The sequence below is a fragment of the Salvelinus sp. IW2-2015 genome, linkage group LG6.2 (genome assembly GCF_002910315.2).
Source record: "Salvelinus sp. IW2-2015 linkage group LG6.2, ASM291031v2, whole genome shotgun sequence".
Lineage (NCBI taxonomy): Eukaryota > Metazoa > Chordata > Actinopteri > Salmoniformes > Salmonidae > Salvelinus > Salvelinus sp. IW2-2015.
The window spans coordinates 10405671-10421596 of NC_036846.1; the positions used below are offsets into that span (position 1 = coordinate 10405671).

Consider the following 15926-nt stretch of genomic DNA (forward strand, 5'->3'; position numbering starts at 1 on the left):
CTGAGTTACAGTTCATAAAAGGAAATCAGTCAATTGAAATAAATAAATGAGGCCCTAATCTAAGGATTTGACATGACTGGGCAGGGGCGCAGCCATGGATGGGCCTGGGAAGGCATAGGCCCAGCCATGGATGGGCCTGGGAAGGCATAGGCCTAGCCACTGGCGAGCCAGGCCCAGCCACTTGGGGAAACAGGCCCAGCCAATCAGAATGAGTTTTTCCCTAGGAAATGGCTATATTACAGACAGAAATACTACTCAGTTCATCAGCTCTCCGGGTAGTTGGTTGCAGATGATTCCACAGGTGAAGAAGCTGGATGTGGAAGTCTTGGGCTGGTATGGTTACACATCGTCTGCAGTTGTGAAGCCGGTTGGACATACTGCCAAATTGTCTAAAATGATGTTGGAGGCAGCTGGTGATAGAGAAATGAACATTCAATTCTCTGGCAACAGCTCTGGTGAACATTCCTGCAGTCAGCATGCCAATTGCAAGCTGTGGCATTGTGTTGTGTGACAAAACTGCACATTTTAGAGTGGCCTTTTGTCCCCAGCACAAGGTGCACCTGTGTAATGAGCATGGTGTTCAATCATCTTCTTGATATGTCAGGTGGATGGATTATCTTGGCAAAGGAAAAATGCTCACTAACATGGATGTAAACAAATTTGTGCACAATATTTTAGAGAAACTTTTAGTGTGTTTGGAAATATCTGGGATCTTTTATTTCAGCTCAAGAAACATGAGACTAACAATTTTACATGTTGCATTTATATTTTTGTTCAGTATATTTTTTAAGATAATCTTTGAGAACTAATAATTACCAATAAAAATTAGACAAAGAATCTAAAATTCCAAAAATGTAATGGCATTTGATTTAATGCCAAATCATGGCCCAAATTCATTATGCCAATGAACGCTCCCTATAGCTAGGTTTCCATCCACTTGGCAACAGATTTTCATGCAAATTTTCTAAAATCATCAAAGAAAATGTAAATTTTCCCAACAGTGGTGTATTTCCACCAAACGGACTTGTTGTGGATAAAAGTCAATGCGTGATGACGTAGCACACGCAAAATTAACTTTTTAGTTTAAGTTTGTACCAAATAAAAATCTAAAGTTCAATGCGTTTCTATGACATTTTCAACAACCGATAGTTGTCACAAACTGTTGCATTAAATAGCATCTGCGCTCTAGCAAACAGCTTGCAGATACAGTGCAGGTAGGCTTGTCTACATTAGATTATTAGGGATATTTATATTTGTCAAATGGCAGTCAAGTACCGACCATCGTGTCACTAGACCCTCTATTTATTGGAAAGGAGCATCAAGCTCATCACTATACACTTTCACCACACTGTGAAGTTAATAATTTATTTCATCTGAATAGAATCTTCTCCAAACTCCAGCTGAAATGTTAATAACATTGAGCTGTGTTTCAGGAAGAAGCGGCACACATCGGAATGGGCATCAACAGGACGTAGGCAATAATTACACTTTTAATGCTGAGGCAGTGCTGTATGTAACACAGTGACCTGAAACTGACACACTCCCCTCCCCGCGTTACATCATCGCAAATATCAGATAAAGATAACACAAGGGGACAACAAGAACAGAGGACAAACCCTTCCACCCATTTCGTTTGTACAAGATTGTGAAAGGAAAACAAACAGTACTTCAAGAGGCCGGTTTAGAGATATAATGTATATAGATTGTAAATACTGTGTGTGTGTATACACATACATACACACGCAGTACCAGTCAAACGTTTGGACACCTACTTATTCAAGGGTTTTTATTTTTTACTATTTTCTACATTGTAGAATAATAGTGAAGACATCAAAACTATGAAATAACACATATGGAATCATGTAGTAACCAAAAAAATGCCAATAATTTGAGAAAATGCCAATGTCCAAAGCTGTCATCAAGGCAAAGGGTGGCTACTTTGAAGAATCTCAAATATAAAATATTCTGATTTGTTTAACACTTTCTTTGGTTACTACATGATTCCATATGTGTTATTTCATAGTTTTGACATCTTCACTATCATTCTAAAATGTAGAAAATAGTAAAAAGAAAGAAAAACCTTAGGTGTGTCCAAACTTTTGACTGGTACTGTACACACACACACACACACACACACACACACACACACACAGGGGTTGATTAATACACGATCTGGGTATTTCATAGGCTTTTTTAAGTACACGTTAAAATGTATTTTTTAAATTTTTATACAGAGACATTGGTTTTGCTATAGGGAAGTAATACTGCTTTTCACAGAGTTCAGAATGTTGCATCAGTGCATGTCCATTGTTCCACTGGTCTTATTCTTGAACCCAGTCACCATGGTGGGTGCATTACACCAGTCACATGACCATATAGAGGGAGAGACTAGGCATGTCTGGACATGTCCCACCAGTCAAAATATCATCTCCACTGTCCTTTAGGCAGCATAGTAAATACAACAGAGCCAACTGGTCCACCAGGGAAGAAACTTTTCCATTGCTGCCTTTACGGAAAAAGAGATCTTTCTTACCGCATTAGAGCCAAAGGAAGCTAAATTAAATGACGGTTTGCTAGTCATATATACAGATGTATTGTAGGCTGCACTAACAAGTGGTTTATTATGTCTAGCACATTTCAAATGGACGATACGCCAAGATCCTGCAAAGTAAGACTAGAAAGGGATAATTACCCACTACCGCATCTAGAAACAGATGTCAGAGTCAGTTGCTGAAATGAAAGTGTCAAGGAAGGACTTTACTGAATATCTAACCAGGGGGAGAAGAGAGGACGAGTATCCCCTCTCTTCTTTGACAGGCAATAGTACATTCTGCACTGGTAGAAAATTTCTGATGTCATCATGTCATTGTTCCAGAGGTTAGTCAAGGTTGCCATCTAGGTTGCTGTGCCGCTCCTACCCCCCCCCCCCCCYCCCCCYCCCACACACACACACACACAATGACTCGCAGGTGTGCAGGAAGGTACATGGCCATCTGTCCCTTGGTGTGTGTGGGGGGGGTCGAAACCACGGTGACGACCCTCACGACTTGTCATCGTAGCGGTCGAGCGATGCCTGGGTGTCAGGTAGCTCCATCTCACAGACCAAACTGCGTGGGGACAGGGAGTTCCGGTTGAAGAAGTGGCCACCTGCAAAGAAACATGGGAAGATGTCAATATCAGTGACACCAAGAAACATGACATCTGTCAGTAAGATACCTAACTAGAAAAGCTGATGCTAGCACCATAAACAAAGGTATTATTTATACTTTCTTGGCATCTGTAAACATTATTGCAGGAGACACTGGGATTGGACACCATGATCGACATTTACAGTTGAGTAATAATGTAAGGGTGGGTGAGGTCAAACTGAACAGTGACATTAAGGCAATTCCACAGTAACAGAAAGATGCTGTGACTCCGATTTTCCACTTTAAACCTATGCCAAAACAAAACACAGTTATTGTAAAGTTAAACAAACCATGAAGCAAACTATGAACAAGGACTACTTTTAACAATTTCCACTGAAAATTTGACAAAAACACATTTACTTAAAGAACAGTGCGGATGCAGTTTGGTAATAGAATGATGGTTTGTGCTGTTGGTGCCGTCATTCTGTTACCAAACCTTGCATCTGCACTGTTCTTCAAGTAAATATTTATTTATTTATTGGGAAAATGTCTAAAAGTTGTCCTTGTGCAGGGAGTTGTATGGTTTGTTTAACTTTGCTATCATTGGTTTTTGTTTGGTATACATTTTAAAGTGGAAAATCTGAGTCTCTGCATCATTCCCTAACCGTGGAATTGCCCATTGTGAATCTTCAAAGATCCTCAACATGCTATACAACCTCAAGTCAAGAGAGTGATACATGGAAGATCACGCAGACCGCCCATTGATTCATACTAATCATCAATATCATTCAGGCCAGCCTGAACAAGAGCTAAGCAGAGATATGTGGAAGTTGTGAACTGATACGAATCTGATGTGGGAGGATAGACCTGTACTGTAATCGCTAAGAAATAGTGCCACCTACTGGGGATAGTGCTGCATTACAGCCAAATACACAGAGTATACCAAACATTAGGAACACCTTCCTAGTATTGAGTTGCAATATTACTACCATACCCCATTCAAAGGCACTTAAATATTTTGTCTTGCCCATTCACCCTCAATGTCACACATGCACAATCCATTTCTCAATTGTCTCAAGGCTTAATCGATTCTTTAAGCTGTTTCCTCCCCTTCCTGATTGAAGTGGATTTAACAAGTGACATCAATAAGGGATCATCCCTTTCACCTGGATTCACCTGGTCAGTCATAGTGTATTTTCAAGTCAAGGTCATGAATGAGCAAAGAAGCTTGCTACCTTCTGTAGCGAGCTGTGTCTAGTTTAGGAGCACAAGAATGATGGGTGTCTTTCATTAAATATAGAAACTCACACACACACGCGGAAAGTATTGATTATGAAAGAGAACATAACAAGTCAAAAGGAGGGAAGATTTAATGTCTCAAAGCGCTTTGCCCTATTACAACCACTAAAAACAATTACAGCCAGGCTCAGCCAGTACAGTAGTAAAAGCTTACAAAATACAATACAGAAACATATGGCAGAAGAAGGCAACATTGCCATGAGGCTCCGCCAGAGAAAGGATCGAGAGGGGCAATAAGGCGATCATCTTCACTTCTCCCACTCCAGGCTGGAAGAGAAGGAAGAGAAAAGGAACGATGTTAGAAAAGGTAGCAGAAGAAAGACAGAGCATTAAAGACACGTAGGAACAGAGAAGGGGAATGTAATTGATCTGAACATAAATACTTTTAATCTTCTTTTAAACCATGATGTTCTCGTGTTAAGGCACTTAGCTCCAATACTTTTGAAGTTTGTCTGAGAGGGGATGGATGGAGCCTTCCGTGTTACTTTATACAGTATCCTTGTTAGTTCATGTGAGAACATTCACAATCCAATATTTCATTACTTTTCAAACTCTCTCTGTATTAGATACATGCCAGTACCCATGTCAACTGTACTTAACTTCAGTACACATATACTGTACAGTATGAAACAATTATGCTGTTAAAGTATTTAGATTTATGTTAGCTGCGATCCAAGTAAAGTAAATTCATGGAAATGGAAGTTTGCCACATTTGAATACTAGTCTGACTGTTTTGCATCTGTCTGGACTGTATCCAAACTCCATTGTCTTGACAATGGTTCAAAGTAGCCTGAGTTGAGCCAATTTTCCGATATCCACAAATCAAGAAGTATAGCCCTGGATTCGGGCTTAGTTAAGCAGAAATTAAATAGACAACAATAATCTGTGACTCAAGCTTTATCAATAGGCTTGATTGAAATGTAATGAAGGAGTAGACATATTGAATGTATTGAATTCTGGAAGTATATGGTGGTACTCACTCAGGGCTGGAGAAGCTGGCTGTGGCCTTGATGATCATAAAGCACAGAGTGAGAGTGCTGAGAAGGCCGAAGCTGGCGATTATAAACCACTCCTCTGTCAATGAAAGGAAAGAGGGGGGGGGTCATTGCAGCCCAACATGCATTGGGTTAAAAACCGACGAGGCCAAACAGGAAAACACAAAAGATATTTCCTCTTTGAAATCCAGCAGTAAAGTCAGGAAAACGAAGAGATAAAGAAAAGACGTCCTTAAGATCCAGAGAAATATCCAGAGAGCGACACGGAGAGAGGCAGGAGAAAGGAGACATTTACCAGGACCAGCTTAAAGACCGGAGAGAAAGACCTGGAAGCATGGGCATAGCGTAAAGACAGTTATGTACACACAGGCACAAAACACATCCACACCGCACGCCATCCACACATGCATCCACACTGCAGACGCATCCAACGGCGACAAAAAGAGAAACCGAGGCACATCTAGGTCCATCTATACTGCATGTTACTAACGTAACGTGCAGTCTCTTTAAATTGAGAAAAGTCAGGTAAAACTGTCCACATTGAAAGAGAACAGGCATAACTTTCACTATAGGAGCCCTTTGAGGTTTACCAGAAATGAAAGGAACCTGGGTCACATTATCAAACAGCAGAAATGAGAGGAACCTGGGTCACATTATCAAACAGCAGAAATGAGAGGAACCTGGGTCACATTATCAAACAGCAGAAAGAGAGAACCTGGGTACATTATCAAACAGCAAAATGAGAGGAACCTGGTCACATTATCAAACAGCAGAAATGAAGAGAACCTGTCACATTATCAAAACAGCAGAAATGAGAGGGAACCTGGGTCACATTATCAAACAGCAGAAATGAGAGGGAACCTGGGTCACATTATCAAACAGCAGAAATTTGGTGGATTTTATTTACATTTACATTTAAGTCATTTAGCAGACGCTCTTATCCAGCGACTTACAAATTGGTGCATTCAACTTATGATATCCAGTGGAACAACCACTTTACAATGTGCATCTAACTCTTTTAAGGGGGGGGGGGGGGTTAGAAGGATTACTTTATCCTATCCTAGGTATTCCTTAAAGAGTGGGTTCAGGGTCTCCGGAAGGTGGTGATTGACTCCGCTGACCTGGCGTCGTGGAGGAGTTTGTTCCACCATTGGGTGCCAGAGCAGCGACAGTTTTGACTGGGCTGAGCGGGAACTGTACTTCCTCAGAGGTAGGAGAGCGAGCAGGCCAGAGGTGGATGAACGCAGTGCCCTTGTTGTGGTGTAGGGCCTGATCAGAGCCTGAAGGTACGGAGGTGCCGTTCCCCTCACAGCTCCGTAGGCAAGCACCATGTCTGTAGCGGATGCGAGCTTCAACTGGAAGCCATGGGAGAGACGGGGAGCGGGGTGACGTGAGAGAACTTATATAAGACTGATTTCATTAATTTATAGAAGTAGGGCTATCCTGAAACAGGTTTAGGTACTACGAGTTATCTAGCAACTCTTATTCACTATTATTCAGATTATGAACTACTCACAGGATCAGCTATTCATTCAAATTGATGTTTTATTTTATTTATTTATTTAACCTTTATTTAACTAGGCAAGTCAGTTAAACAAATTCTTATTTACAATGAAGTCTACAAAAGGCCTCCTGGGAGACGGGGTGTCAGTACGTCGTCGTAACTTTGAGGCAGAGTGGACCAAGGCGCAGCTGATAGAACGAATCTTCTTTTTATTATGAAAACGAACAAACGAAACAAACAACAAACAGACGACCTGGCGGGCCTCTGGCTGCCCTGCTGGCGGCGTCTGGCTGCTCCTGTGCGCGGCTCTGGCTGCTCCTGTCTGGCGGACGGCTCTGGCTGCTCCTGTCTGGCGACGGCCTCTGGCTGCTCCTGTCTGGCGGACGGCTCTGGCTGCTCCTGTCTGGCGGACGGCTCTGGCTGCTCCTGTCTGGCGGACGCTCTAGCAGCTCGGGACAGACGGGCGGCTTGAAGTCTCGGACGACGGGGCTCTGAGGTCGGACAGACGGCGGCTCTGAGGCTCGGACAGTACGGGCGGTCTAGGCGGAGACGGCGCTCTGACGGCTCGGGCGACGAGCGCTCTGACGGCTCGGGACAAGACGGGCAGCTCGAGGGGACAGACGGGCGACTCTGACGGCTCGGGACAGACGGCAGTCTGACGGCTCGGACAGACGGGCAGCTCTGACGGCTCGGACAGACGGGCAGCTCTGACGCTCGGGACAGACGGGCAGCTCTGACGGCTCGGGACAGACGGGCAGCTCTGCGCTCTGGGCAGCTCTGACGGCTCTGGCAGCCTGACGGCTCTGGGGCAGCTCTGACGGCTCTGGGCAGACGGGCAGCTCTGACGGCTCTGGGCAGACGGCAGCTCTGACGGCATCTGGGCGAAGGCGCTCTGACGGCTTGGGCAGACGGGCAGCTCTGACGGCTCTGGGCAGACGGGCAGCTCTGACGGCTCTGGGAGAACGGGCACTCTGACGCTCTTGGGAACGGGCAGCTCTGACGGCTCTGGCAGACGGGCAGCTCTGACGGCTCTGGGCAGAGGGCAGTCTGAGACTCTGGAGGGCAGACGGGCAGCTCTGACGGCTCTGGGCAGACGGGCAGCTCTGACGGCTGAGACGGCGCTCTGACGGCTCTGGGCAGACGGGCAGCTCTGACGGCTCTGGGCAGACGGGCAGCTCTGACGGCTCTGGCGCACGGGCGCTCTGACGGCTCTGGGCAGACGCAGACTTCGGCGGCTGAGGAGCACAGTAGGCCTGGTGCGTGGTGCCGGAACTGGTGGTACCGGGCTAAGGACACGCACCTTAAGGCTAGTGCGGGGAGCAGCAACAGGACACACAGGACTCTGGAGACGCACAGGAGGCTTGTGCCGGAACTGGTGTACCGGGCTGGAGACACGCACCATAGGCGGAGTGCGGAGAGAGAACAGTCTCTGGAGACACACTGGAAGCCTGGTGCGTGTTTGGCAGCTGGTGGTACTGGGCTGGGGCGGGGAGGGTGCGGCCGGATATACCGGACCATGCAGGCGTACTGGCTCCCTTGAGCACTGAGCCTGCCCACCTTACCTGGTTGTATGCCCCCCGTAGCCCGACCAGTGGGGAGGTGAAATACCCGCACTGGGCTGTGTAGGCGAACGGACACCATGCGTAAGGCTGGTGCCATGTTATGCCGCCCGAGGAGACGCACTGGAGACAGACGCATTGAGCCGGTTCATGGCACCTGGCTCAATACTCAATCTAGCTCTGCCAGTGCGGGGAGGTGGAATAACCCGCACCGGGCTATGCACACGTACAGGAGACACATGCGCTCTTCCGCATAACACGGGTTCGCCCGTACTCTCGCACTCCACGGTAAGCATAGAGAGTTGGCGCAAGTCTCCTACCTGACTTCGCCACACTACCCTTTAGCCCCCCCCCCCCCCAAAATTTTTTGGGGCTGACTCACACAGGCTTCCTACCGCGTCGTCGTGCTGCCTCCATTCGCCGGTATCCCTCCTCACACTGCTCCAGAGAATCCCAGGCGGGCTCCGGCATTCTCCCTGGGTCGATCGCCCACCTGTCGATCTCCTCCCACGTAGTATAGTCCAGACTCTGCTCCCATTGCCATAAATCCTGTGTAGGTTGCTCCTGCTGCTGCTTAACACGCTGCTTGGTCCTTGTTTGGTGGGTAATTCTGTCACGATCGTCGTAACTTTGAGGCAGAGTGGACCAAGGTGCAGCGTGATAGAACGACATCTTCTTTTTATTATGAAGACGAACAAACGAACAAAAACAACAAACAGATGACCGTGAAGCTATTCAAACAAATAGTGCTGACACTAAACACTACACATAGACAATTACCCACAATAGCCTAATGCCTATGGCTGCCTTAAATATGGCTCCCAATCAGAGACAATGAATGACAGCTGTCTCTGATTGAGAACCATTCAGGCAACCATAGACTTACCTAGACACGGTATAGGGTGCGTGTCTCCACCTACACTCAACACAAACCCATACACTCTACCAAAACCCCCTATACCATACAACCACCCAAGATGAGACAAATACACACAAACATCCCCCCTGTCACACCCTGACCTAACCAAAATATTACAGAAAACAAAGAATACTAAGGCCAGGGTGTGACAGGGGCCTGGGATAAAAATAAATACAATATAAATCTAGGACAAAACACACATCACAACAAGAGAGACAACACTACATAAAGAAAGACCTAAGACAACAACATAGCAAGACAGCAACACATGACACACAGCATTACTGATTTATAATTACTAGCTATAAGTGAAAGAACGATAAACAAGTAGTATTGCAGTAATAAACAAGTAGTAGTATTGCAATAATAACTGCAGTGCATGTTCTTATTTTTTTGGTGCAGTGCTGTGAAATCACATCTTCCCCTCCTTCATAAATAGTTATGCACAGTAAAACAGATTGTGGTTCAAGAGGTCCTCTTAGGTCAGTTGTGCATTTTGCCTTCTCATGGTTGGGGCTAGGATCAGTTGGATAGGGATTATGGATTAAACAGACAGCGGCAGCGGGGAGTCGGAGGGGGGTGCAGGGAGCAATGTGACCTACAGGAGACAAGTCTCTGGGGGGGGGGGGGGGGGTGTGTGTGTCTGTGTCCAAGGTCAAGGGAAAGTGTGAAAGGAGACTGAAATCTAAATGCAGAGTCAAAGACAAAGAGAGACAGAGAGCAGGAGAGGATCCAGAGGTTGTCGTGTAATCCTTTTAAAAGTGGTTGTCTTTTTGCTGACAAAACAGAACACAACTAATCTCACTTTTAGTGAAGGGAGGGATAAAGGGGCAGGGAGGGATTTAGGATCTATCTTTTGAGTGTGTGTGTGCGCGCGCGTGCAAGTGGTTTAGAATTATAATTTTGCGTTTAGTTTAGATTTACCTAATTTTACCTAATTTAAATAGCATAACAAGATATATATATTTTTTTCTTTCATTTTTCAGAGGCTAATGCCTTCACTAAGTTTGTGAACTATGAAAAGGCTACATTTGATTTATTCCTATGTTCCGAGCTTACATAATAATTATATACATTTGGTGGATGTTTATATTTGTCCCATTTTACACAGATACAAGTGTGCATTATACGCATGTGTGAATTGGAAATGTTTTTTTTTTTTTGCATATCCCAACTCTCCCTGAGACACACTCGGAGAGTGGGGTCACGGCCGGGGTCTGCCATTATCAACGGTGACCCTGGAGCAATTAGGGTGAAGTGCCTTGCTGTGCATAGGTCACAGTGTGTTCTAAAGATATAATGCTGAATGTAACCTTTCATATCAATGAAGTCATTTGAAATAAAATCTAAACTTGAGTTGAAGACTAGAAAGGTTGTCCAAGGCGGAAGCTGCTTACTGGTGACGGCGATGTTGATCTCTCCGGTGCGGGGGGTGAGCTCTCCGCTCTCTGAGGGGATCTGGGGTCCAGTGCCAGGGTGGCCTTGCTGCAGGGGCTCCAGGCTGATGGATGTCTCACTGGACAGGTCCACTAGGGCTGTCCGCTGGCTGGCCATCGTCTGGCTGCGCCCTATCCTGTGGTCCATGTCGAAGCCGACGTTGTCCACGCACGGTAGGTTGGGCTAAAGGGGGTAGGGGAGTAAACACAAGGGTTAAAGGAATGTTATGGCTAGTTGTTAAACAACGGTTAGAGGAATGTTATGGCTAGTGGTTAAACGATGGTTGGAGGAATGTTATGGCTAATTGTTAAACAACGGTTAGAGGAATGTTATGGCTAGAGGTTAAACACAAGGGTTAGAGGAATGTTATGGCTAGTGGTTAAACAACGGTTAGAGGAATGTTATGGCTAGAGGTTAAACAACGGTTAGAGAATGTTTGCGAGGTTCAACACGGTTAGAGAATGTTATGGCTAGTGGTAAACACAAGGTTAGAGAATGTTATGGCTAGAGGTTAAACACAAGGGTTAGAGGAATGTTATGGCCTAGTGGTTAAACAACGGTTAGAGGAATGTTATGGCTATGGTTAAACATGGTTGGAGGAATGTTATGGCTAGTTGTTAAACACGGTTGGAGAATGTTATGGCTAGTTGTTAAACAACGGTTAAGAGAATGTTATGGTTAGAGGTTAAACAACGGTTAGAGGAATGTTATGGCTAGAGGTTAAACAACGGTTAGAGGAATGTTATGCTAGTGGTTAAAACAAGGTTAGAGGAATTTATGGCTAGAGGTTAAACAACGGTTAGAGGAATGTAATGGCTAGTGGTTAAACAACGGTTAGAGGAATGTTATGGCTAGAGGTTAAACAACGGTTAGAGGAATGTTATGGCTAGTGGTTAAACACAAGAGTTAGAGGAATGTTATGGCTAGAGGTTAAACACAAGGGTTAGAGGAATGTTATGGCTAGTGGTTAAACACAAGGGTTGAGGAATGTTATGGCTAGTGGTTAAACACAAGGGTTAGAGGAATGTTATGTGGGGTTAAACAACGGTTGGAGGAATGTTATGGCTAGTTGTTAAACAACGGTGAGGAAGTTATGTTAGAGGTTAACAAAGGTTAGAGGAATGTTATGGCTAGAGGTTAAACAACGTTAGAGGAATGTTATGGCTAGTGGTTAAACACAAGGGTTAGAGGAATGTTATGGCTAGAGGTTAAACAACGGTTAGAGAATGTTATGGCTATGTTAACACAAGGGTTAGAGGAATTTATGGCTAGAGGTTAAACAACGGTTAGAGGAATGTAATGGCTAGGTTAAACAACGGTTAGAGAATGTTATGGCTAGTGGTTAAACACAAGGTTAGAGGAATGTTATGGCTAGTGGTTAAACACAAGGGTTAGAGGATGTTATGGCTAGTGGTTAAACACAAGGTTAGAGGAATGTTATGGCTAGTGGTTAAACACAAGGGTTAGAGGAATGTTATGGCTAGTGGTTAAACACAAGGGTTAGAGGAATGTTATGGCTAGTGGTTAAACAACGTTAAAGAATGTTAGCTAGTGGTTAATAACGGTTGAGGAATGTTATGGCTAGTGGTTAAACAACGGTTAGAGGAATTTATGGCTAGTGTTAAACAACGGTTAGAGGAATGTTATGGCTTGTTAAACAAGGGTTACAGGAATGTTATGGCTAGTGGTTAAACACAAGTTAGGGAATGTTATGGCTAGTGGTTAAACACAAGGGTTAGAGAATGTTATGGCTAGTGGTTAAACACAAGGGTTAGGAATGTTATGGCTAGTGGTTAAACAACGGTTAGAGGAATGTTATGGCTAGTGGTAAATAACGGTTGAGGAATGTTATGCTAGTGTTAAACAACGGTTAGAGGATGTTATGGCGTGGTTAAACAACGGTTAGAGGAATGTTATGGCTAGTGGTAAACACAAGGTTAGAGGAATGTTATGGCTAGTGGTTAAACACAAGGTTAGCGGAGTGTATGGCTAGTGGTTAAACACAAGGTTAAGGAATGTTATGGCTAGTGGTTAAACAACGGTTGGAGGAATGTTATGGCTAGAGATTAAACACAAGGTTAGAGGAATGTTATGGCTAGTGGTTAAAAAACGGTTGGAGGAATGTTATGGCTATGGTTAAACACAAGGGTTAGAGGAATGTTATGGCTAGAGGTTAAACAACAGTTGGAGGAATGTTATGGCTAGAGGTTAAACAACGGTTGGAGGAATGTTATGGCTAGAGATTAAACACAAGGGTTAGAGGAATGTTATGGCTAGTGGTTAAACACAACGGTTAGAAAGTTATGGCTAGAGGTTAAACACAAGGGTTAGAGGAATGTTATGGCTAGTGGTTAAACACAAGGGTTAAAAGGAATGTTATGGCTAGTGGTTAAACAACGGTTGGAGGAATGTTATGGCTAGGATTAAACACAAGGGTTAGAGGAATGTTATGGCTAGTGGTTAAATAACGGTTGGAGGAATGTTATGGCTAGAGGTTAAACCAAGGGTTACAGGAATGTTATGGCTAGTGGTTAAACAACGGTTAGAGGAATGTTATGGCTAGAGGTTAAACGGTTAGAGGAATGTTATGGCTAGTGGTTAAACAACGGTTAGAGGAATGGTATGGCTAGTGGTTAAACACAAGGGTAAGAGGAAAGTCTAATTTGTGTCGTATTAACTCATGCTGATCGCTGACCCTGATTTTGACCATGACCTTAACATGAACACTTAGCTTCAGAGAAAATAGCTCTTGTAGCAGCTCATCAGATGTGATGATACCACTTTAGTCCTGGTTTGACTAGTTTCTGACGTCTGAGCAATAGTTCCATAACTTACCAGCAGGGGGAATACTAGGACTACGGATGAGGTCATACACAGCTGGCATAAACAGATGGTTACGCAATTGCCTGGGCCATGTTCAGTCGCAAAACATTCTCAAACGTTGCAGATAGAAATTCCATGAATAAAGCTGATGTGATTCCTTATTCTACATGTCAGAGAGGCATGTTTGTTCTACATAGCCTATTTCTATCTGAATGTTCCAAAACGTTACATCGTACTGAGCGCGCCCAAGGATGAACATGGTCTGTCACAATGATGGGGAGCAGCAGCATGTGAAGGGCAATCTGGGGAAATAACGCCTTAATCTACAACGCAACACAGGTTTCGTTGTATTCTACTGTTAATCAACAACCATGTAAATTGAGAAAATGACAATATATGATCTTTTTCCTCATTATTTGGGTCAAGAGTCGTTTGTGAAGTTGATCACACTTTGTTTTGAATGAGTACTGGCATTGCCGGATAACATTTGTATACTGACTTCTAACACATTTCTACTGATAAGGCATTGAGATATTGACTACACTAATACTCACCATGATGCCCAGAGCTTTGAGGATGTTCAGTTTACACATGGGACAAGTACAGTGCTCATTCAGCCAGGGGTCCACACACAGCTTATGGAAGACATGCCTGTGCAGAGAGACACAGAAACAAAGAACACGGTTGAAGAGCAGGAAACCACCTCCACAAACAAGCCCCACAACAGCCTATATGCGACTCTTCAAAGACAGACATGGCCCCTTTACGTCCTGCGATTGCACAATGACCGCTCTGTTTGAGCTGACAAGTTGGGCCTAGAGTATGAAAGAGTAAATATAACACTTTATTAAGGTCCTGTAATAAACCATTTATAAACAGTTGACTTACCCTTTCTGAATCATTATTCCTACATTTGTAAATGTCAATAAGCAATCTCTAAATAGTCAATTATGCATTTATAAACACTATTTTAATTGAACTGCCTTTCTCGTCAGCATGCTAGGCTTGCTAATGCTAAGCTAGCATGCTGATGAAAAAGGCAGTTTACTTAAAATAGTATTTATAAATAAAATGTATAAATGTGGACCCCAGGAAGGGTAACTGCTGCTTCAGCAACAGCTAATGGGTATCCTAAAATATAAAAAAGAATAAAACAAGACTTAAGAGATTGCTCACTGACATTTACAAATGTAGGAACAACGATTCATAAATGGTAAGTCAACTCTTTACAACCTGTTTATAAATGGTTTATTAAGGGACCTTATTATGAAGTGTTACCGAAACGAGTCACGCTTTAAGACACAGTGATCATTGTGGCGCAACTTGGACACAAGACAGCCATTGTGGATCTGAGAGAAACTTCATGTTTGAGATAGCTTTCTGCTCCCTATTTTTATATGATGCCGGACTGCCAGTTTCAATGCACTTCAAAAGGACCATTAGGACCAGATTTACTGTAGCTTGTCTTGCCTACCTCATAATATATCACTAACCTTAACTGCTTAATGGCTTTATCAAAAGCATGGTGCATGAATCATTTCAACATTAAAGATCCTCATGATGAGCATCCATAAAACAATACAAGGCCCCATTACATCATCGCTAAAGAACAAATCCTTAAGTGCCAGTACCAACCATGCATAATAGAAAATACTTAACCGCCGATTCCTAAGGACAAACATAAAAGTGCATGTTGATTCTGTTAAGTGCCTGTCTAACATGGCTGGGCATTTCCTGGGCATGTTCTGTTCCTTATCGAAGCCACTTGCAGCGGCCCTCTACCAATGCTTTACTTTCTTTCAAGGGGGGCACAGAAAACAAGGGCTCCATACATTAATGATGAGTCTGTTTACCATACAATGGCTTGGGGAGAAAGTCAGTGGGCAGTAAGAAGCAGTCCTGCAAGAGAGAGACTTTTGGATAAGCTGTGATTGTAGTGAGACTTGGATAAGCATGTGTGTGTGTGTGTGTGTGTCAATAAGCTTTGATTGTGTGTGTGTGTGTGCGTGCATGTCTGTTTATATAACCAGTGTGATAGTGTTTGGGAATGTGTCAAAGGCTGAGCTTGTGTAGTAGTTTGTGTGATTGTTTGACAGTTTAAATGTGTGTGTGACTGATGTAAAGTCAGTCTGTCTGTATGTGTATGCTGTGAGACACTCCAGTCTGGAAAAGATTCCGCTCACAGTCTTTGCCTGCATCCCAGAAGGCCCATTGGGCTCTGGTCAAATGTAGCGCACTATATAGGGAATAGGGTGCCATAGT

At 44.0% G+C, this 15926-nt stretch overlaps 1 protein-coding gene across 4 annotated transcripts in view; it reads right to left on the minus strand.

The window, feature by feature from the left end:
* Nucleotides 1-2916: 2916 nt before the first annotated feature.
* Nucleotides 2917-15926, minus strand: part of LOC111965819 (E3 ubiquitin-protein ligase RNF130) — a 71761-nt gene continuing 58751 nt past the window's right edge. For 2 of the 4 annotated variants that reach the window (XM_023990152.2, XM_023990150.3), the window contains exons 7-10: nt 14219-14315; nt 10802-11024; nt 5408-5501; nt 4481-4694 (exon numbers count right to left, since the gene is read on the minus strand). In XM_023990152.2, the coding sequence (XP_023845920.1) occupies nt 4676-4694; nt 5408-5501; nt 10802-11024; nt 14219-14315 (433 nt within the window). In that variant the 3' untranslated portion in view covers nt 4481-4675. Of the gene's footprint in view, nt 3148-4480; nt 4695-5407; nt 5502-10801; nt 11025-14218; nt 14316-15926 lie in introns of those variants that run through there. The other 2 variants (XM_023990153.2, XM_023990151.2) reach the window with 1 other exon arrangement.